This window comes from Hyla sarda, chromosome 11 (assembly GCF_029499605.1).
Source record: "Hyla sarda isolate aHylSar1 chromosome 11, aHylSar1.hap1, whole genome shotgun sequence".
Lineage (NCBI taxonomy): Eukaryota > Metazoa > Chordata > Amphibia > Anura > Hylidae > Hyla > Hyla sarda.
Genome location: NC_079199.1, coordinates 11,706,536 through 11,730,196, shown reverse-complemented (window position 1 = coordinate 11,730,196; position 23,661 = coordinate 11,706,536). Strand labels below are relative to the sequence as shown.

The following is a 23,661-nucleotide window of genomic DNA, read 5'->3' as shown; positions in this document are numbered from 1 at the left end:
AACCTTCCAGTACTTATTAGCTGCTGAACACTACAGAGGAAATGGTTTTCTTTTCGGAACACAGAGCTCTCTGCTGACATCATGACCACAGTGCTCTCTGCTGACACCTCTGTCCATTTTAAGAACTGAGTAGGAGAAAATCCCCATAGCAAACACATGTTGCTCTCATCAGTTCCTAAAATGGACAGAGATGTCAGCAGAGAGCACTGTGGTCGTGATGTCAGCAGAGAGCTCTGTGTTCCAAAAAGAAAAGAATTTCCTCTGTAGTATACAGACCCTAAAAAGTACTGAAAAGATTAAGATTTTTTTAATAGAAGTCATTTACAAATCTGTTTAACTTTCTGGCACCAGTTGATTTAAAAAAAAAAAAAAAAAAGTTTTCCACGGGAGTACCCCTTTAAATGGACAGACGTATCAGCAGAGATCACTGTGGTCAGACTGAAAAGAAATTCAAAAAGAAACTATCTTCCTGTGGATCATACAGCAGCTGATGAGTACTGGAAGTAATTTACAAATCTGTTTAACTTTCTGGCACCAGTTGTTTAAAAAAATAATAAATAAATAAATAAATAAATAAAAAAAGAAGTTTTCCAGTGGAGTACCCCTTTAAGAAGGGAAAGAGGTTTTGTATCTATATCATGCTGGGGTCGGGGTTCCTCCCATGTTTTTTTTTTAAGACTAAATGCAGGATGTAGAAAGGCCTGTCCCATCACGTATCACCTGCAATCACTAGAATTAAACCCCTATTGCGTTTTCCTTAAATAAATAATTTCCTTGTGAGATTAATGATAAGGAACAAAAAACTTCCCTGGAATTAAAAGAAAAAAAAAAAGAAAGAGAAGGTGTAAGGATGTGTGGGAGGAGCCTGCGCCGTGTCTCCGAGCTGGAGCGAAGAACTAGACCAGTGGTCCCCAAACTGTGGCCCTCCAGATGTTGCAAAACTACAACTCCCAGCATGCCTGGACAGCCAACGGCTGTCCAGGCATGCCGGGAATTGTAGTTTTGCAACATCTGGAGGGCCACAGTTTGGGGACCACTGAACTAGACGGTGGGAATTGTCCTGGATGAAGAGCCCGCCGCTCGCTGCGCAGAACCAGGGACCCAGATCTGTCGTCTCAATTCTTGTAACTGCCATACAGTGGGGTAGCTGAGTACCCGGTGTTGCCCGTTCTTTGTACCTAAACCTTGAGGAGTGCCGGGAGGACAAGCAGCCTATCACTGCTGGGGTTTTCTGAAAACTGGGAAAGCTGGGTGGCACACTGTGAGTCACCCAGCTTTCCCAGTCTCCTGAAGCCCCAGCAGTGATAGGCTAATGGACCTCCCTGCGTTTCTCACTGCAGCTAATGCTGCCAAATGGGAATCGTGGCAAATTGTCCATAACCCAAGTGATCTAGAACAGTGTTTCCCAACCAGGGTGCCTCCAGCTGTTGCAAAACTACAACTCCCAGCATGCCCGGACAGCCTGGCACCGGTTGATTAAAAAAAAAAAAATGTTTCCACCGGAGTACCCCTTTAATGTCGGCCAGCTTTCCTTTCTCAGAAGTAGACAATACATAACAGAATACTAGCAGACAGATGGTTTCTGTACATGTAGCAGAGCTGAGTTTGTCAGTGTAGCAGAGCTGAGTTGGTCATTGTAGCAAAGCTGAGTTTGTCAGTGTAGCAGAGCTGAGTTTGACATTGTAGCAGAGCCGAGTTTGTCATTGTAGCAGAGCCGAGTTTGTCATTGTAGCAGAGCTGAGTTTGTCATTGTAGCAGAGCTGAGTTTGTCATTGTAGCAGAGCTGAGTTTGTCAGTGTAGCAGAGCTGAGTTTGTCATTGTAGTAGAGCTGAGTTTGTATTGTAGCAGAGCTGAGTTTGTCAGTGTAGCACAGCTGAGTTTGTCATTGTAGCAGAGCTGAGTTTGTCATTGTAGCAGAACTGAGTTTGTCAGTGTAGCACAGCTGAGTTTGACATTGTAGCAGAGCCGAGTTTGTCATTGTAGCAGAGCCGAGTTTGTCATTGTAGCAGAGCAGAGTTTGGCATTGTAGCAGAGCTGAGTTTGTCAGTGTAGCAGAGCTGAGTTGGTCATTGTAGCAGAGCTGAGTTGGTCATTGTAGCAGAGCTGAGTTTGTCAGTGTAGCAGAGCTGAGTTTGTCAGTGTAGCAGAGCTGAGTTTGTCATTGTTGCAGAGCTGAGTTTGTATTGAAGAAGAGCTAAGTTGTCATTGTAGCAGAGCTGAGTTTGTCATTGTAGCAGAGCTGAGTTTGTCAGTGTAGCAGAGCTGAGTTTGTCAGTGTAGCAGAGCTGAGTTTGTCATTGTTGCAGAGCTGAGTTTGTATTGAAGAAGAGCTAAGTTGTCATTGTAGCAGAGCTGAGTTCGTCATTGTAGCAGAGCTGAGTTTGTATTGTAGCAGAGCTGAGTTTCTCAATGTAGCAGAGCTGAGTTTGTCATTCTAGCAGAGCTGAGTTTGTCAGTGTCGCAGAGCTGAGTTTGTCAGTGTAGCAGAGCTGAGTTTGACATTATAGTAGAGCTGAGTTTGTCATTGTAGCAGAGCTGAGTTTGTCATTGTAGCAGAGCTGAGTTTGTCATTGTAGCAGAGCTGAGTTTGTCATTGTAGCAGAGCTGAGTTTGTCAATGTAGCAGAGCTGAGTTTGTCATTGGTCACAACGCCCCATTATCCAAATAAACCATCTCCTAAAAGCAACAGCAGAAAGGACAGACCCAACAGTTCTGCATCTTTTCTGTATCGCAAGGCTTTTTGGCTGCATTTAGAGGAAATGTTTTTTTTTTTTTTACAGACCCTGTACGGCAGTGGTCTTCAACTTGCAGACCTCCAGATGTTGCAAAACTACAACTCCCAGCATGCCCGGACAGCCGTTGGCTGTCCGGGCATACTGGGAGTTGTAGTTTTGCAACATCTGGAGGTCCGCAGGTTGAAGATCACTGCTATACAGGACCCTAGGAGGGATCAGAGATTTTTTAATGTGGGGTTTTCCGAAGTCATGGGAAGTTTTTGCATGCTATGAGGTTTGGGTGGGAGGACAGTGGGTGTAGCCGACTCATCTTTTATAAGAGCAGAACAGGATGCATGGAGCTCAGTCTGTACCAACCCCACAGCTATACCAACACAGCCCGCGCCTGGCACCACCGCCACACCAGGTAAGGAAACCATGTGTCACCTGTACCCATCTGTGTCGTCCTCTTTGTTACTTTTCTTTCTTTAAAACGTGTTGCCGTGCTGCAGCAGTGATGCAATAGTGCTGCAGAGCAGGGGCGCAGCTATAGAGGTAGCAGAGGTAGCAGTCACACCGGGACCCTGGTGCCTAAGGGGGCCCCAAAACACATCTGCCCCATAAGAGACCAGTATTATATTTGGCATATGGGGCCCTGTTGCAGATTTTGCATCTACAAGCGACTTCTCTGCTGCATGGTGTCTGCATAATGACATATCCGGCTCTGCTACATCTATAATTTAATTTCTGATTCTTTCTATTGCTCCCTGTTGTCAGCCGGGGGAGAGGCTGCCTGCGGTGTTAGTTGGGATTTACAGTGTTTACGGTGCCTCTAGCTTTGCAAAACTACAACTCCCAGCTGTCCGGGCATGCTGGGAGTTGTAGTTTTGCAACAGCTGGGGGCACACTTGTTGAGAAGTATCCCTGCCTGCCCCCCTGATCTTTACTGTATGTCATATGTCCCTAGTGCTGAGAATTCCCAGACCTTGGTTATGTGTCCATAGGTCAGTGTTTCCCAACCAGTGTTCATCCAGCTGTGGCAAAACTACAACTCCCAATATTTCCGGAAAGCCTTAATCCAGTGTTTCCCAACCAGTGTGCCTACAGCTGTTTCAAAACTACAACTCCCAATATGTTTGGACAGCATTAGTGCAGTGTTTCCCAACCAGTGTGCCTTCAGCTGTTTCAAAACTACAACTACCAGAATGTCCGTACAGCCTAAGTCCAGTGTTTCCCAACCAGCGTGCCTCCAGCTGTTTCAAAACAACAACTACCAGCATGCAGAGAGTTGTAGTATTGCAACGTTTCTAGGCACCCTGGTGGGGAAACACCCCTATAGGCTGACAATAGCCATGCAGCTCCTTTAAGTTTCCCCCACGTGTCTGGCACAATCACTCGGCCATTGTTTCCGAAATTTTCCCATTGTGAAACCTTGTGCATTTGAGAACAAAGATCACAGATTCGATTGTAGCCGCAGATTGTGAGAGATTTGAAATTTGTGACTAAGAGGTTGTGACAGGACCCTATAATGTTCCTCATTTAAAGAGACAGTCCCTACAGTCTGTTTCACTATATATTCCAAAGCATCAGGGCAGGAAAGGGTTAGACAAATAAAATTGATAGTTAACAAAATAATAATAATAATAATTATATATATATATATATATATATTAATTCTAACTATATATATATATCTAACTATATATATATATATATATATATATATATATACACATACACACACACACACACACACACACACACATATATATATATATATATATATATATATATATATATATATATATAATTTAATACAGAACATATAAAGAATAAAGTGGGTGCCAGATACCTATGCCTTTTGGCTAATGTGGTCACACGCACAGGTTTTCACAGCAAGCTGATCTATGTGGAGCGCACTTGCGCACTTGTCAGTCGGCCCGACGCAACCGCCTGTGCCCGGTCCTGACTGGAGTGATCCGTTGCGCCAAAAAGCACGACTTTTGCAAAAGTCACATGTCGTAAATCAGTGGCTATACTGTGTTCTTGGGAAATCATGCCCAAACTACTCTCACAAAAAACGCCCACTGGATTGGCCGGCGCAGAAAGCCAAATACGCTGGCGAAAGACGCGCCAGACATACGGCGGACACTGTGAGACGCAATTTTGCATATATGGATATATTAAAAAATAATAGATTTATTAAAAATGATTTATGGTTAAATAAAAAAAATATAAAAGGCATTGGCGTAACACCCAAACTAAAACCCACAATTTGGATTTATTTATTTATTTTATATTTATTAATTTTATATTAATTTTATTTGTATTTATTTATTTATTTTAATGAGGCGCCATGTTTTTTTTCTTTGTGCCATTTTTTTTTTAGATCTTACTAAAAAAAATAAAATAAAAAAAAAGACAGATTATGATGAATATTATTATTATTTTTATTATTGTTACTTATCTACGGGATAGATGATAAGATGCAACTGCTGGGACCCCCACTGATCTCAAGATGGGCTCCAATCACTAGGGCAGTGTTTAGCAACCAATGTGCCTCCAGTGGTTGCAAAACTACAACTCCCAACATGCCCGGACAGCCGTTGGCTGTCCGGGCATGCTGGGAGTTGTAGTTTTGCAACCACTGGAGGCTCACTGGTTGGGAAACACTGCTCCTGAGCAATTAGGGTCAAAGACCTCTCAACCTCTTCAATTCAGTGAGACCTGCATAGATCTGTATACAATGAGCTCCCTCTAGTGGTGGCCGCTGGTGGTGTCTTTAAAAACACATTACTGAAGACCATTATGACATTTTTCGGCATAAAATAGAAGCAATTATTTATGGATTCCTTATATGACAAGGGGCAGATGGTATTTGTCTGTCTATGTTACGTCTACAAAGGAAACATTGTGATCATTGCTCCATCAGTGATCAGACCCCCACCAGATTCCTGATACAGAGCTCCAAACCCCCTGCTTAGATAACGCGCTGCGGTGGAAAGTTTATAAACTTCTAATTAATCTGACGTCGCAGATCGTAATCCTCAATTATATTCAGGATAAACCGGTTCTACTTCCGTGTTTAGTAGAACATTTTCCCTGGTGGCGTCGACCGGTCCTGGTGAAGAGCTCGGAACGTTGAATCCCTATCATACATGGGGGTAAATATGGCTTCATCCCAGGACAGGAGCAGGATGGCGGTGTTGGCAGGCGGGGTGGGGTTCCGGCAGCCTCCGGTGGCGGCTGTCATGTGGCGGAGTAGAGGCGGTTCTAGACTTTGTGAGGCCTTAGGAGAAACTTGATCATGGCCTCCCCACCCCCACCCCCGGGCCTGTGAATTTTATAGAGAATGGCGGTTTATACAGTGTATGCATCGGCGCTAATCTGGGGAGCACGTAGGAATTTATTTTTCAAGGGTTACGGTTTAGAAACGCAAAATAATAATACCTCCACACCAGGAAGATATAATACTACTGCAGTGACTGATACCATCATAATGTTATTACCTAAAAAACACTATACAGAGACCAAAAACACCACTATACAAGGGACAGATAATACTGCCACGCCATGACCACTATCATTACCACCATATAGTGAAGGGTTAATACTACCATACTGATACTGAATAAAACCACTGTACACCGACAAGGATTACCAATAATGTCACGATACAAGGGACAAATAATACTGCCACACCGTGACTACAGTGACTGGATAATACCGCTATACTGATACTGGATAAAAATCGTGGCACTGTAGAGTGGCGATGGGTACATTGTGTACACTCAGGGGGCTGCGAGGAGGCCTTAGGCGGCCGCCTAAATTGCCTATTGGGAGAGCCGCCTCTGTGGTGAAGCTGAAGTTCCGGAAAACATACTGCATACTTTTATGAGTATTTCAGAAGGATACTGGGCTCTGCTATCTCATAGGGCTCTACTACCCGATAGCGCTCCACTACACCACAGGGGTCCGCTACACCATAAGGTTCCACTACCCCGTAGGGCTTCGATACACGATAGGGTTCCATTATACCATACGGTTCATAAGGAGCCTCCGCTACGCCATATGGCTCATAGAACTCCGCTACGCCATATGGTTCCGCTGCACCATAGGGCTCTGCTGCCTGATAGCGCTCTGCTACCCTATAGGTCTCTGCTACCCTATAGGTCTCTGCTACCATATAGATTTTTGCTACCCCATATGGCTCTGCTGCATTACAGGGTTCCACTACCCCGTAGGGCTTCGCTAACCCATAGGGTTCCACCATAACATACGGCTCCGCTACATCATAAGGCTCCGCTATCCCATAGAGCTCTACTACTCCATAGGGCTCCGCTTTCCCATAGGGCTCCACTGCATGATAGCGCTCTGCTACCCTATAGGTCTCTGCTACCATATAGGTTTTTGCTACCCCATAGGGCTCTGCTACCATATAGGTTTTTGCTACCCCATAGGGCTCTGCTACCATATAGGTTTTTGCTACCCTATAGGTCTCTGCTACCCCATAGGGCTCTGTTGCATTACAGGGTTCCACTACCCCGTAGGGCTTCACTACCCCATAGGGTTCCACTATACCAAACGGCTCCGCTACATCATAAGGCTCCGCTATCCCATAGAGCTCCGCTTCTCCATAGGGTTACGCTGCACCATAGGGCTCCGCTTTCCTATAGGGCTCCACTGCATGATAGCGCTCTGCTACCATATTGGGCTCTGCTACCATATAGGTTTTTGCTACCCCATAGGGCTCCACTGCATGATAGCGCTCTGCTACCCTATACTGCATGATAGCGCTCTGCTACCCTATAGGTCTCTGCTACCATATAGGTTTTTGCTACCCCATAGGGCTCCACTGCCTGATAGGGCTCTGCTACCATATAGGTTTTTGCTACCCCATAGGGCTCTGCTGCATTACAGGGTTCCAATACCCCATAGGCATCTGCTACACCATAGAGCTCCGTTACCCCACAGGGCGCCATATACCCAGTATCCTAGGAGGATCCGCTGCTTGTTTATTGCTGACCCCATGGCTTTCCCCCACCCTTGTTTGCTATGACAAGAAGTGAATATGAGCTGACGCTTCATTTTCTATCAAAGCCCTTTAATGTTTAATTTCTTGGAACTAAAGGAAAAATATTATCTTCTTTATCATTGGGGACACGCAAATGCTCATCCGAGCTACAATGTTTCCTTTGTAGATGTAACATAGATAAAGACACATAACATCTGCCCCTTGTCATATAAGGAATCCATAAATAATTGCTTCTATTTTATGCCAAAAAATGTCATAATGGTCTTTAGTAATGTGTTTTTAAAGACACCACCAGCGGCCACCACTAGAGGGAGCTCATTGTATACAGATCTATGCAGGTCTCACTGAATTGAAGGGGTTGAGAGGTCTTTGACCCTAATTGCTCAGGAGCAGTGTTTACCAACCAGTGTGCCTTCAGCTGTTGCAAGACCACAACTCCCAGCATGCCCGGACAGCCTTTGGCTGTCCGGACATGCTGAGAGTTGTAGTTTTGCAACAGCTGAAGGCACACTAGTGGGGGACACATTGCATTACAGATGGGTTCTCTCACTTTTGGAAAAGATTTGGGTTTAGCCAACAATCTCCAGTCATGTTTTAAGGCTCTAAAATAGGTCACACTCTTGATGGCAGTTCTGCCCTCTGCAAGAAAGTTATTTCTCCAGGTCCTGACATCTGCAAAACTGTCACCCCAGTAGTAAGGAGATTACATGAGGAGGAGGTTTGTTACAGTGTGTCACCCCAGTAGTAAGGAGATTACATGAGGAGGAGGTTTGTTACAGTGTGTCACCCCCAGTAGTAAGGGGATTACATGAGGAGGAGGTTTGTTACAATGTGTCACCCCAGTAGTAAGGTGATTACATGAGGAGGAGGTTTGTTACAGTGTGTCACCCCAGTAGTAAGGGGATTACATGAGGGGGAGGTTTGTTACAGTGTGTCACCCCAGTAGTAAGGAGATTACATGAGGAGGAGGTTTGTTACAGTGTGTCACCCCAGTAGTAAGGGGATTACATGAGGAGGAGGTTTGTTACAGTGTGTCACCCCAGTAGTGAGGAGATTACATATGGAGGAGGTTTGTTACAGTGTGTCACCCCAGTAGTAAGGAGATTACATATGGAGGAGGTTTGTTACAGTGTGTCACCCCAGTAGTAAGGTAATTACATGAGGAGGAGGTTTGTTGCAGTGTGTCACCCCAGTAGTAAGGAGATTACATGAGGAGGAGGTTTGTTACAGTGTGTCACCCCAGTAGTAAGGAGATTACATGAGGAGAGATTTGTTACAGTGTGTCACCCCAGTAGTAAGGGGATTACATGAGGAGGAGGTTTGTTACAGTGTGTCACCCCAGTAGTAAGGAGATTACATGGGGAGGATGTTTGTTACAGTGTGTCACCACAGTAGTAAGGTAATTACATGAGGAGGAGGTTTGTTGCAGTGTGTCACCCCAGTAGTAAGGTGATTACATGAGGAGGAGGTTTGTTACAGTGTGTCATCCCAGTAGTAAGGAGATTACATGAGGAGGAGGTTTGTTACAGTGTCATCCCAGTAGTAAGGAGATTACATGAGGAGGAGGTTTGTTACAGTGTGTCACCCCAGTAGTAAGGAGATTACATGAGGAGGAGGTTTGTTACAGGGTGTCACCCCAGTAGTAAGGAGATTACATGAGGAGGAGGTTTGTTACAGTGTGTCACCCCAGTAGTAAGGAGATTACATGAGGAGGAGGTTTGTTACAGGGTGTCACCCCAGTAGTAAGGAGATTACATGAGGAGGAGGTTTGTTACAGGGTGTCACCCCAGTAGTAAGGTGATTACATGAGGAGGAGGTTTGTTACAGTGTGTCACCCCAGTAGTAAGGTGATTACATGAGGAGGAGGTTTGTTACAGGGTGTCACCCCAGTAGTAAGGAGATTACATGAGGAGGGGGCTTGTTACAGTGTGTCACCCCAGTAGTAAGGAGATTACATGAGGAGGAGGTTTGTTACAGTGTGTCACCCCAGTAGTAAGGAGATTACATGAGGAGGTTTGTTACAGTGTGTCACCCCAGTAGTAAGGAGAATACATGAGGAGGAGGTTTGTTACAGTGTGTCACCCCAGTAGTAAGGAGAATACATGAGGAGGAGGTTTGTTACAGTGTGTCACCCCAGTAGTAAGGAGAATACATGAGGAGGGGGTTTGTTACAGTGTGTCACCCCAGTAGTAAGGTGCGGTGTGTCAATGGGAGGAGTCAAGGGGGCAGCAAAATTAGCTTTTGTCCAGGGTGGTAAAAATCCCTGCACCAGTCCTGGCTAGAAAGGCACCGGTATAAATACACGACCCTAGACCATCAAATATGCGATCTTGAGCATCATGGGAGTTGTAGTTTTGTGACAGCTGAAGAGCCACGGTTAGGATACCCTAGACCATGAAATCTGCATCTGTATGTGGCATGCTGGGAGTTGTAGTTTTGCAACAGGTGGAGAACCACAGAATGGGCAGCACGGCTTTGTGCTATGCAGAGGACATACTGTGGTCAGTGTCACCCAGAATAGCATCAGCTCATAGCACAGATGGCATGAAGGGTGCAGGGCGACCATAACACATGCAGGAGCCAACCCTAGAAAGACATGATGACTAGGATCTAAACCATCATCGCCATACCTGGGCGCGGTCAAGAATGCTACATCAGTGTTTCCCAATCAGTGTGCCTCCAGCTGTTGCAAAACTACAACTCACAGCATGCTCGTACAGCCTTCGCCAGCAGTTTTGCAACAGCTGGAGGTACTGTGGTTGGGAAACACTGCTGTAGATGGTATAAGTCAGTGTTTCCTTGCCAGGGTGCCTCCAGCTGTTGCAAAACTACAACTCCCAGCATGCCCGGACAGCCTTTGGCTGTCCGGGCATGCTGGGAGTTGTAGTTTTGCAACAGCTGGAGGCACTCTGGTTGGAAAACACTTTGCTAAACTTGAACTGTAGTCCAAGGTTTGGAAGCGGCTCAGCTGATATAATAAACAGGAAACGCCATTTTCACCGTATCCGTCTCTTTTTTGATGGGTTTACATGCAAGGAAGGATCTTCTTCAGAAACTTTAACCCATCCATTTCCTTTCGTTGCAGCTGCGTTCCCATATATGAAGAAAATTAAATCCACCATGGCTGCGGTGGCCCAGCTGGCCACACCGGAGACAATAAATGGCAAGAAGAGAAACAGCATTGACAACGGTCAGAAGAAACATGGCATCATTAAGGGCATAAAGAAGGTCTTGAATCTGCCCAGTAAAAAGACTCACAATCCGGAAGTGACTGAGACAAAAAAGGAGCCAACAGGTAGGACATACTATTATGGCTACTGCCTACCACCCAGCTTTCCAAGTTTTCTGAAGCCCCAGCTATGTCAGGGATTCTGGATCATAATTTAAAGGGGTACTCCGGTGGAAAACTTTTTTTTTTTTAATCAACTGGTGCCAGAAAGTTAATCAGATCTGTTAGTTACTTCTATTCAAAAATCTTAATCCTTCCAGTACTTATCAGCTGCTGAATACTACAGAGGAAATTATTTTCTTTTTGGAACACAGAGCTCTCTGCTGACATCACGAGCACAGTGCTCTCTGCTGACATCTCTGTCCATTTTAGGAACCGTCCAGAGTAGGAGAAAATCCACAAACATATGCTGCTCTGGACAGTTCCTAAAATGGACAGAGATCTCAGCAGAGAGCACTGTGCTCGTGATGTCAGCAGAGAGCTCTGTGTTCCAAAAAGAAGAGAATTTCCTCTGTAGTATTCAGCAGCTAATAAGTATTGGAAGGATTAAGATTTTTTAATAGAAGTAATTTACAAATCTGTTTAACTTCCTGGCACCAGTTGGTTTAAAAAAAAAAAAAATTTCCACCGGAGTACCCCTTTAACTTGATGAGTATCCTATGTTGCCTGGTCTCCCTACCTAAACCTTGTAGAAGAGGAAAAGCAACGCTCTTCAAGTGACTAGGAAAGATGGTTGGCACTCATACTGCGTACCACCCAGATTTCCAAGTTTTCTGAAGCCCCAGCAGTGTCAGGATTTCTGGATTTTACATTAACTAGCTAATTACTAGTGTTGAGCACAAATATTAGTAATGCAAATTTTTATCGCGAATATCGACACTTCGCAATTTCGCGGATATTTAGAATATAGTGCTATATATTCGTAATGACGAATATTCTTTTTTTTTGTTTGTTTTTTCACATGCAAATTTTAATGCAAATTTTCAATGCAAATTTTGTGAACATAGGACGAATAATCGTCAGCAAAATATCGCAAATTCGAATACGGCCCCTAATTTTCCTACATTGCCTGATCTTCCTACCTAGACCTTGTGGAGGAGGAAAAACAATTCTCTTTAAGGGACTTGGAATACTATGTGGCGCTTATGCTGCGTGCCACCCAGCTTTACAAGTTTTCTGAGGCCCCAGCAGTGTCAGGGTTTATTTTTTATTATTTAGTTGAGTACCCTATTTTGCCCAGTCTTCCTACCTAAATCTAGTGGAAGAGGAAATCTAAATTGGCACAAAGTTACCTATTTTGAATACTTCTTGCTCCCCATGGCTCAGTTCTTTTTTTCTTTTTTTTTAAAGGGGTTATTCAGGAAAAAACGTTATATATATATATATATATATATATATATATATATCAATTGGCTAAACACTCAGACATCTTATCCCCTACCCTTTGTATAGGGGATAAGATGTCTAAGGGCAGAGTATCGACTGGTTTGTAAATTACTTCTATTAAAAAATCTTAATCCTTTCAGTACTTATGAGCTGCTGAAGTTGAGTTGTTCTTTTCTGTCTAAGTGCTCTCTGACGACACCTGTCTCAGGAACTGTCCAGAGTAGAAGCAAATCCCCATAGCAAACCTCTTCTACTCTGTGCAGTTCCCTAGACAGAGATGTCAGCAGAGAGCACTATTGACAGAATAGAACAACTCAACTTCAGCAGCTGATAATTATTGGAAGGATTAAGATTTAATTAAAAGTAATTTACAAATCTGTTTAACTTTCTGGAGCCAGTTGATATATATAAAAAAGTTTTTTTTCCTGGAATACCCCTTTAATCCTTCAAAATTGTTTATTTTTTATTTTTATTTTTTTAGTTGAAGACATTAAAGAACAAATTGAAAAATCCCACTTTTCGGAGGCCAGCAAAAACCTGATCCATCTAGAGCGCAAGGTTCTCCAGGATCCTCTACTCCAGGACCAGGTCCAGGAACTGGAGTCTCTTTACTTGAAGTTGGAGAACGCAGTATTCAAAGTGATAACGGACTCCATCACGGAAACCAATGGGGGCCTGCTGTCTCAGGCTGTAAGTGTCATCGTGGAACAGGAGGAGGAAGATGCAAAAAGGGTCTCAAATAACGCCAAGCCAAGAACCTGGAAGAGAACATGGGAGGACTATGTTAGGCTTTCCGTCAGCGAGCGCATTTGTAAATGGGACAAGTTTTCACATCACGGCTCGCCGTCATCTGTGTCTGAACATTTTCTTACTTTGGCAAAAACTTTGAAAACCGACTTGACCCACGTGGTCACGCATCTGAAGGGTTATTACCCTGAGGACTTTGATGTTTGCAACACTTATGGCCGACATTACCACCTGTTCCTGCTATCGCAGATGGAGTTTGTACAAGAATTTGAACTGGGATATAAAGACACTTACTACGTCTTGTGTTTCGTGTTTAACTATTATCCAAAGTAAGTAAAACATTAGGGTGTTCTATGGCCATTCACATGATATGTCACTTTATTTCACAAGAATCGTAACATCATAAAAATCCTGGTCGCCAACACGAGGTAACAGCCGTTTCACGTCCCAAAGGGACGTGAAACGGCTGTTACCGCTTGTTGGCGTCCAAGATTTTTATCCAGCACTTGTGGAGGACCAAACTGGGCATACTTTCCCTACATGGGAGGGTTGCTTATTGAGGTTTGGTCCCAATGATCACATGATATGTCCCTTTTAAGGAGGACCCAACTGGGCATGCTTGCCCAGCATGGGGTTGGGTCTGATTTTTGGATGACCCACTGCATGTTGAAATTTGGTCTCATTGATGAGCAAAGCTGGAGACAAGCTAGTACAACATGGAGACAAAGACAAGAGTTCCAGAGGCACTTACCAGGAAAATTTATCACTTTATTTCACAAGAAACATAACATCATAAAAATCTTGGATGCCAACATGAGGTAACAGCCGTTTCACGTCCCTTTGAGACGTGAAACAGCTGTTAGCTCATGTTGTCGTCAAAATTTTTTATCCAGCACTTGTGGAGGACCAAACTGGACATGCTTGCCCTACATAGGGTCTGATTTTTGGATGCCCTATCTCTTGGGAGGGTTGCATGTTGACGTTTGGTCTCAATGATGAGCAAAGCTCCTCCTTGGGGTCACCAGAGATGGCAGAACTTTATAATAACCAAATATTATATAGTAAACACGACTAAAAGGGCGTGGTCTAAGATGACAGGCAGGAAGTGCTCAAAACCAAAATGTGGATGTGCATTTATACTAAGGGACAGCAAGTCCTAAACTTGTGGTCCGTTGCTATGGGCAATCCCCAGCAAAAAATGCATACAATGGAGGATGCCTGCAACCGACCGCAAGTACCACAATGGCATCCTTCCCCGATGATGGGTGTGGATGTAAATCATATAAAGTACAGTAGTACAAAAACACAACAACTACAAATATAGGTGCACTACTGTGGTGGATGTAACAATGACATTAGCTAACCCTCAAAACTGATATTAAATTAAGACATTAGACAGTTCCAAATCTTATATAGTGCAACATGGCGATAAAAAGAGTTCCAGAGGCACTCACCAGGAAAATGTCTCACTTTATTTCACAAGAAGCGTAACATCATAACAATTTTGGACGCCTACACGAGGTAACCACCGTTTCACGTCCCTTTGGGATGTGAAACGGCTGTTACCTCGTGTTGTCGTCCAAGATTTTTATCCAGCACTTGTGGAGTATCAAACTGGGCATACTTGCCCTACAAAGGGTCTGATTTTTGAATGACCTATCTCTTGGGAGGGTTGCATACTGACGTTTGGTCTCAATGATCACATGATATGTCCGTTTTAAGGAGGACCCAACTAGGCATGCTTGCCCAGCATGAGGTCTGATTTTTGGACGACCCATCGCATGTTTAGTCTTAATGATGAGCAGAGCTCCTTCTTGGGGTCACCAGAGATGGCAGAATGTCCACATGAAATCTTGATGGATTAGCCAAACACACGAGTCAGATACTATTTAATGACCAAATATGATATAGAGCAACATGCAGACAAAAATATTTCCGAAGGCACTCACCAGCAAAACTTCTTCCTTTATTTCACAAGAAGCGTGACATCATAAAAATCTTGGACGCCAACATGAGGCTACAGCCGTTTCACGCCCCAAAGTGGCATGAAACGGCTGTCACCTAGTGTTGGCATCCGTGATTTTTATCCAGCACTTGTGCTTTGTGTATGATATTTTTTTTTTACTTTATTTCACAAGAAACATAACATCATAAAAACTTGGACACCAGCATGAGGCTACAGCCATTTCACGCCCCAAAGTGGCGTGAAACGGCTGTCACCTTGTGTTGGCGTCCGGGATTTTTATCCAGTAATTGTGCTTTGTGTATATTTTTTTTTACTTTATTTCACAAGAAACATAACATCATAAAAACTTGGACACCAACATGAGGTGACAGCCATTTCACGCCCTAAAGGGCATGAAACGGCTGTCACCTCATGTTGGCATCCAAGATGTTTTATCCAGAACTTTTGATGTTACTCTTCTTGTGAAATAAAGTGAGACATTTTGCTACATCCCTGGTGAGTGCCTCTGGAACTCTTTTTGCCTGCAATTTTGCTACACTGCTGTATAATAATGCCACCCTCTGTTTTGCAGCATGATCTTGAAGAACCCAATAATGGCCGGACACTTCGATGGATCGTTCCTGATCGATCTTCTCCAGTCTGAGGTTAAAACGAGGCTGAAAGTAAACTATCTTGCATATGAAATAGTGAGTACTCACAAAACTGTGTCACTGTTTTAAGTCTCTTTTCCTACTTTTAGAATATAAAAGTTTTTTTTATTTTTTTTATATTTTTTTTTGTAACCCCTGGCTATATATTCAGTATAAGGGAGTAAATACTGATCCTCCTAAAGCTCTTTGGCAGGTGTTAAAGGGGTTAAATCAACTGGTGCCAGAAAGTTAAACATTTTTGTAAATTACTTTTATTAAAAAATCTTAATCCTTCCAGTACTTATCAGCTGCTGTATGCTCCTGAAAAGAAGTTCTTTTCTTTTTGGATATCTTTTCTGTCTGACCACAGTGCTCTCCTCTGTCTATGTCAGGAACCTTCCAGAGTAGGAGAAAATCCCCATAGCAAACCTATCCTGCTCTAGACAGTTCCGGACATGGACAGAGGTGTCAGCAGAGAGCACTCTGGCCAGACTGGAAAGAAATTCAAAAAGAAAAGAACTTCCTATGGAGCAGCAGCTGATAAGTACTGGAAGGATTAAGATTTTTTTTATAGAAGTAATTAACATATCTGTTTAACTTTTTTGGCACCAGTTGATATAAAAAAAAAATAGTAGAGAGCTAAATACGTAACAGCTCACCCCGTTGTAGGCGCACGGACCTGATGTGGACTTTGTCCGAAAACTTAGAAAGAAATGTAGTGTCCAGCGCTTGACTCAGGAACGATTCTTTATTAAGGTGCCAATATAGGCATACAGGAACACGGTAAAAGGTGACGCATTTCGGAATGCACTAAGAAGCCTTAGTCATACCTACTATGCATACATACTATGACTAAGGCTTCTTGGTGCAAGCCGAAACGCGTCACCTTTTACCGTGTTCCTGTATGTCTATCCTGGCACCTTAATAAAGAATCGTCCCTGAGATAAGCGCTGGACACTACCTTTCTTTCTAAAAAAAATAGTATTCCACCGGAGTACCCCTTTAAGCCAAATAGAGTCCCGTCATGGTTCTTCGGAGAACTACTGAGATTGACAAGCACTGGAGGACTGAACATATCTGACTAGGGTTGACCTCACTTCTGATCCCCTTGTACCCTCGGAGTTCCCTTGAATTTGTATTGCAGTTCTTTGGTCTGTGGCCTGTTGCATGTATGATGAATAATATCCAGGGCTCAAGTCCTGTAGGAACTCATGGGAACGGTGTTCCTGCATTTTATCCACAGCAGGAACGCAGTTCCAATTAGCAGGAGTCCTGCAGGACCAGCCCTTAAAGGGGTCCCGCTGCTGGGGACCCTCTCGGCTGTGGCACCCCAGATATCTGGTGCACGGAGCGAACTGGAGATGCAGGGCAGAGGCTCGTGACGTCACAGTAATGCCCCCTCAATGCAAGTCTATGGGAGGGGGCGTGTCACGCCCCCTCCCATAGACTTGCATTGAGGGGCAGTGACCGTGACATCATGAACCTCTGGCGCTGCACCCAACGCTCTAAACGAACGCCGGGAGCAGAAGGGAGAACGTGGGGGTCCCCAGCGGCAGGACCCCGGGATCAGTCATCTTATCACCTATTCTTTGGATAGGGTATAAGATGTCTAGTACCCCTTTAAGTGGAAACCTAGGGTGAGTTCCCACACTTTTTTCCCCAGGACTTGACCCCTGATAATATCCATTGTGCACCCAATGAAGGTAACATTACTGTCTATTCTCCCTCTCTAAGGACTCTGTGAGGACTTATATGAAACGAAGTTTGGACTTGGAGGTTGAGCGATGGAAGAGCGGGAATGAACCGGAGATAATAGGGGACTGCCACCACATTGAGCTACACATCGATATAGTCCAGGTAAATTCACATATGTCTCTATATCTTTCTCTTTTGATTTCTCTGAGAGAGTGTTAATTGAGAGAGTGTTGTGGGCATGCTCTGAGCTGTGCAGAAGTCAGTACAGCAATAGCACATATTTAAAGGGGTACTCCGGTGGGGAAAAAAAAAAAAAAAAAAAAAAATATATATATATATATATATATATATATATATATATTTTTTTTTTTTTTTTAATCACCTGGTGCGAGAAAGTTATGCAGATTTGTAAATTACTTCTATTTAAAAAGTTTAAACCTTCCAGTACTTATCAGCTGCTGTATGCTCCACAGGAAGCTGTGTAGTTCTTTTCTGTCTGACAACAGTGCTCTCTGCTGACACCTCTGTCCGTGTCTGGAACTGTCCAAAGCAGGAGAGGTTTGCTATGGGGATTTGCTCTTTCTCTGGACAGTACCTGACATGGACAGAGGTGGCAGCAGAGAGCACTGTTGTCAGGCAGAAAAGAACTACACAACTTCCTGTGGAGCACACAGCAGCTGATAAGTACTGGAAGGGTTAAGATTTTCAAATAGAAATTATTTACAAATCTGTTTAACTTTCTGGCACCAGTTGATTTATAAAAATAAAAATGATAAAAACTGTTTTCCACCAGAGTACACCTTTAAGAGTTTCAGTTTTCGGACAACCCTCTTCCAAGTAACGCAGATGGAACCAATGAAGTCCAATACCTAGGACTATTTATAAGTTTAGAAAGAGTTACCGTAAAAGGGCAAGACCTGGTGTCTTCATGGACAACCCGAGACCTTCCTATCCAAGATGATTGGATTATTTAGGAGAATGACCAAATTTCGGCCTAAATTTATCTGCAGATTTACGAGGCTGCCATCAAACATGCGGCAGAGATAAACAAGGACATGGCGGATAAAGTGACTTACATGCTTCCTCCTGAGGTGAAGGAGTTTTTGGAGAGGTAAGGGAATTGTTTATTAAAAGTATTGGAGATCTGCCAAATTGAAGTTTAATTTATGAGGACGGGTATGGGGCAATTGGCACCTGCCTCACTGTGCATCAACACTTTAGGGTTTTAGGTTGAACTTGATGTTTTAGGTTGAACTTGATGGACTCTTTTCTTTTCTTTAACCCTATAAACCAAGTAACTATGCAGCTGGCACAGCATGCTAAACATTTTGGAGGAGAAAAAACAACACTCTTTAAGTCACCGGGAAAGCTGGGAAGCTTTCATACTGTGTGTCACCCAGCTTTTCAATTTTTCTGAAGCCTCAGCAATGTCTGAATTATAAATTAAGTACCCTACGTCGCCTGGTCTTCCTACCTAAACCTTGTGGAAGAGAAAAAACAACACTCTTTAAGTCACTGGGAAAGCTGGGTTGTGTGTCACCCAGCTTTTAAATTTTTCTGAAGCCTCAGCAATGTCTGAGTTTCTTAATTATAATTTAACTGGCTGAGTACCCTACATCGCCTGGTCTTCCTACCTAAACCTTGTGTAGGAGGAAAAACAATGTTCTTTAAGTGACTGGGAAAGCTGAGTGCGACTCATATTTCTTGTCACCCAGCTTTCCAAGTTTTCTGAAACCCCAGCTGTGTCAGGGTTTCTGAATTATAAATTATCAATGGGACTGTTATCAATGGAGTTATCAATGGGGCTGTTGGAGATATTCAGGTATTTACTAGACCAGTGTTTGTGCTACTAGACCAGCTTGAGCAAAACTACAACTCTCAGCATGCCCGGACAGCCGAAGGCTGTCCGGGCATGCTGAGAGTTGTAGTTTTGCAACAGCTGGAGGCACAGCGGTTAGGATTTAAAGGGGTATTCCAGGGAAAAAACTTTTTTGTTATATCAACTGGCTTCAGAAAGTTAAACAGATTTGTAAATTACTTCTATTAAAAAAAATCTTAATCCTTCCAATAATTATCAGCTGCTGAAGTTGAGTTTTTCTTTTCTGTCTGGCAACAGTGCTCTCTGATGACATCTCTGCTTGTCTCAGGAACTGCACAGAGTATAAGAGGTTTGCTGTGGAGATTTGCTTCTACACCCGAGACAGGTGTCATCAGAGAGCACGTAGAAAAGAACAACTCAACATCAGCAGCTCATAAATACTGAAAGGATTAAGATTTTTTAATAGAAGTAATATACAAATCTGTCTAACTTTCTGGAGCCAGTTGATATATATATATATATATATATATATATATATATATATAAAGTTTTTTCCTGGATAACCCCCTTAAAGTGGAGTTACAGTTGCCGCTGGCTAAAGTCTTTCTAAAGCTTTCTACAACAGTTGGGAAACATTGTCCTGGACTTTCTCTAAAAAACTATATAGTGTAACTGCTGTTTAAATATAACTTAAATCTGATAGAATGTGTGACTGGTGCAGGACCCCAGGGGGCGGAGCATCACTCAAAGAACACACAGTCTTATGCCCCACCCCCGCGGATCACCATGCACTATGAGTTTTTGTGCCATTGTTTTTATGTATGTATTTATTTTTACAATATTTTAGACCATTGTCTCTCTTGTATCAATGCATCATCGTAAATATCATCTTTTTTATTTTATTTAGGTATAAAGCCAGTCTGGCGGAATTCTTAGAGAAAAATAAGACACATTCCTTCTATAGAGAGATTGGTATTGCCAACCTAAACTGCTGCCGGCACTTCAGGTAAAATGATGATGATTATTATTATGATTATTATTTATTATGTTACTTTTGTATTATGTTATTATTTGTATTATATTATGTTACAAGGATTATTATGATTTATTATTATTATTTTGTTACTTAGTAGCATTATTATTATGATTAATAATAATATTTATTTTGTTAATTAGTAGCATTAATATATTATTATTATTATTATTTTAGTATTACTTTACTGAAGAGTTTTTTTTTAATTTTTTCTTTATTTATGAATTAAAAGATATCTTTTTTAAAAAAACCACTTCAATTTTTTGGGGGGGAAATTGCCTGCCCTGGAGTATGGTGGTGTGCTTACTCACCCGCGCTGATCCTTATCACTTTGCAGGGATTATTTCCCCATTCATAGGCCGTTTTGGTCACGTTGAACGCCCATGTTTCCGCGCCTCTGACTCTCCTCTATTTACGGTGCATTTGGTTAGAGTGGAAGTCGCCGTCTTCTGTGTATATCTATGAGATGCTTATAAAGATACATAAAAGACAGTGACTTTCTGTCTTACCAATCCTGCTCTACATGGTAGTTAAGCGTGACCGAAACGGCATCAGAATAGGAAGATCTCGCCACGTCAGAAGACAAGGATCAGCTCAGCTGATTAGTCACAGGGCAGGTTTACAATGACAGGTAACACTGCTATTATAAAGATGAAGGCAGAGAACATAAGATCCACCATTCACAGTAATTAATGTTCACAGCTCCCCTCCTCCCCCTCCCTGTACTGACTTCTGCACAGCTTACAGAGCATGCCCACAACACTCTCTTATACAGTATGATTGGTAATGTTCACAGCTCCTCTCCTCTCACAGCTCCCCTCCTCCCCTTCCCTGTAGTGACTTCTGCACAGCTCACAGAGCATGCCCACAACACTCTCTTATACAGTATGATAGGTGATGTTCACAGCTCCTCTCCTCTCACAGCTCCCCTCCCCCCCACTTTACTGACTTCTGCACAGCTTACAGAGCATGCCCACACCATTTCTTTCATACAAATCGATAGGTGACCTTCACAGCTACTGTACTCCCTCTCACTTTACTGACTTCTGCACAGCTCACAGAGCATGCACACAACACTCTCTCATACAAATCGTTATGTGATGGTCACAGCTACCTTTCTCCCTCTCGCTTTAGGGACTTCTGCATAGCTCACAGAGCATGTACACAACACTCTCTTATACAATTCAATAGGTGATCTTTACAGCTCCTCTCCTCTCACAGCTCCCCTCCTCCCCCCCCACTTTACTGACTTCTGCACAGCTTACAGAGCATGCCCACACCACTTCTTTCATACAAATCGATAGGTGACCTTCACAGCTACTGTACTCCCTCTCACTTTACTGACTTCTGCACAGCTCACAGAGCATGCACACAACACTCTCTCATACAAATCGTTATGTGATGGTCACAGCTACCTTTCTCCCTCTCGCTTTAGGGACTTCTGCATAGCTCACAGAGCATGTACACAACACTCTCTTATACAATTCAATAGGTGATCTTCACAGCTCCTCTCCTCTCACAGCTCCCCTCCTCCCCCCCACTTTACTGACTTCTGCACAGCTTACAGAGCATGCCCAAAACACTTCTTTCATACAAATCGATAGGTGACCTTCACAGCTACTGTACTCCCTCTCACTTTACTGACTTCTTCACAGCTTACAGAGCATGCCCACAACACTTCTTTCATACAAAACGATAGGTGACCGTCACAGCTACTGTACTCCCTCTCACTTACTTACATACTGACTTCTGCATAGCTCACAGAGCATGCACACAACACTCTCTCAGACAATTCAATAGGTGATGTTCACAGCTCCCCTTCTCCCCCTCCCTGTACTGGCTTTGCATAGCTCACAGAGCATGCCCACAATACTCTCTCATAGAAATCAATAGGATATGTTCACAGCTCCCCTCCTCCCCCTCCCTGTACTGGCTTTGCATAGCTCACAGAGCATACACACAACACTCTATCATACAATTCAATAGATGATGTTCACAGCTCCCCTCCTCCCCCTCCCTGTAGTGACTTCTGCCATCTCACAAAGCAAGCCCACAATACTCTCTCATACAAATCAATAGGATATGTTCACAGCTCCCTTCCTCCCCCTTCCTGTACTGACTTCTGCACAGCTTACAGAGCATGCCCACAACACTCTTTCATGCAATTAAATAGGTGATGGTTACACATTCCTTCCTCCCCCTCGATGTAGTGACTTCTGCATAGCTCACAGAACATACCCACAACACTCTATCATAGAAGTCAATATGTAATGGTCACAGCTCAACTCCTTCCCCTCCCTGCACAATGACCCCTTACTTAGGTCACAGAGCATGCCTACAACACTCTCCCATAGATGAGTCAATTCTAGACTAGGCAGATTTGCTATTTAAGAGCTGGAAAAATTGGAAGCCATATTGGTCGTCATCCTGTTTTCCCATATTCGTATTTATCTTACAATATTCTTACAATAATCTAATACTTTTTTTTATATGTAGATTGTTTAAGGTATTTTATACTGAAATGTTGTTGTTGTTTTTTTGTGAATTTAGGGAATTTATTGAAAAGCGGGATAAAAAGTTTGATCTGCAGCAGGAGATGTTGTCCACCATTCTGCAGTGTGAAGACCTTGTGTACGACGCTTTGTTTCAGTATCTTTATCAGGAGCTGAAGGTAAATTGTGACAGAAGCACAATAAATAAATAAAATAAGTAAATAACTAAAATAAATAAATAAAATTAATCAATCAATAAATAAATAAAATAAGTAAATAACTATAATAAATAAATAAAATGAGTCAATCAATCAATCAATAAATAAAAAAATAACATAAATAAATAAATAATATAATTAATGAATAAAATAAATAAAATACATTAATTAATTAAATTAATTAATAAAATAAATAACATAAAAAATTATATAATTAATGAATAAAATAAATAAATAAAATAATTAATTAAATTAATTAATAAATAAAATAACATAAATAAATAATATCATTAAAAAGGAAATGTTAATGTAGAAAATTTTTTTTTTTCCTTTCAGCATTTTACATATTGAATTTCCTATTTGTCCCCGTCCAGGTACACTTCAAGAAGATGTCTCAGGGCAGCGCTCTATGCAGCTACCAGACCATGCAGGACATTATAAGGACCACCGAGAAGTCTGTGTCCGGCCTCCAGACGCTGTGTGCACCTTGTTACAAGGTAAGAGCCACTATACGACGCCCTATACCTTCTCCAGTCTCTGCCATAACTATTATATACATCAGTGGTCTTCAACCTGCGGACCTCCAGATGTTGCAAGACTACAACTCCCAGCATGCCCGGACAGCCAACGGCTGTCCGGGCATGCTGGGAATTGTAGTTTTGCAACATCTTGAGGTCCGCAGGTTGAAGACCACTGA

At 42.8% G+C, this 23,661-nt stretch overlaps 1 protein-coding gene across 3 annotated transcripts in view; it reads left to right on the top strand.

Annotated features, from left to right (window-relative positions):
- TNFAIP2 (TNF alpha induced protein 2) overlaps nucleotides 1-23,661 on the top strand; it is a 41,691-nt gene that overhangs the window by 5,899 nt on the left and 12,131 nt on the right. The window contains exons 1-9 of one of the 3 annotated variants that reach the window (XM_056545494.1): nucleotides 3,043-3,142; nucleotides 10,836-11,045; nucleotides 12,847-13,441; nucleotides 15,650-15,764; nucleotides 17,442-17,564; nucleotides 18,413-18,513; nucleotides 20,129-20,227; nucleotides 22,805-22,925; nucleotides 23,339-23,461. In XM_056545494.1, coding sequence (XP_056401469.1) covers nucleotides 10,850-11,045; nucleotides 12,847-13,441; nucleotides 15,650-15,764; nucleotides 17,442-17,564; nucleotides 18,413-18,513; nucleotides 20,129-20,227; nucleotides 22,805-22,925; nucleotides 23,339-23,461 — 1,473 coding nt within the window. In that variant the 5' untranslated portion in view covers nucleotides 3,043-3,142; nucleotides 10,836-10,849. Of the gene's footprint in view, nucleotides 1-3,042; nucleotides 3,143-5,843; nucleotides 5,880-10,835; nucleotides 11,046-12,846; nucleotides 13,442-15,649; nucleotides 15,765-17,441; nucleotides 17,565-18,412; nucleotides 18,514-20,128; nucleotides 20,228-22,804; nucleotides 22,926-23,338; nucleotides 23,462-23,661 lie in introns of those variants that run through there. The other 2 variants (XM_056545496.1, XM_056545493.1) reach the window with 2 other exon arrangements.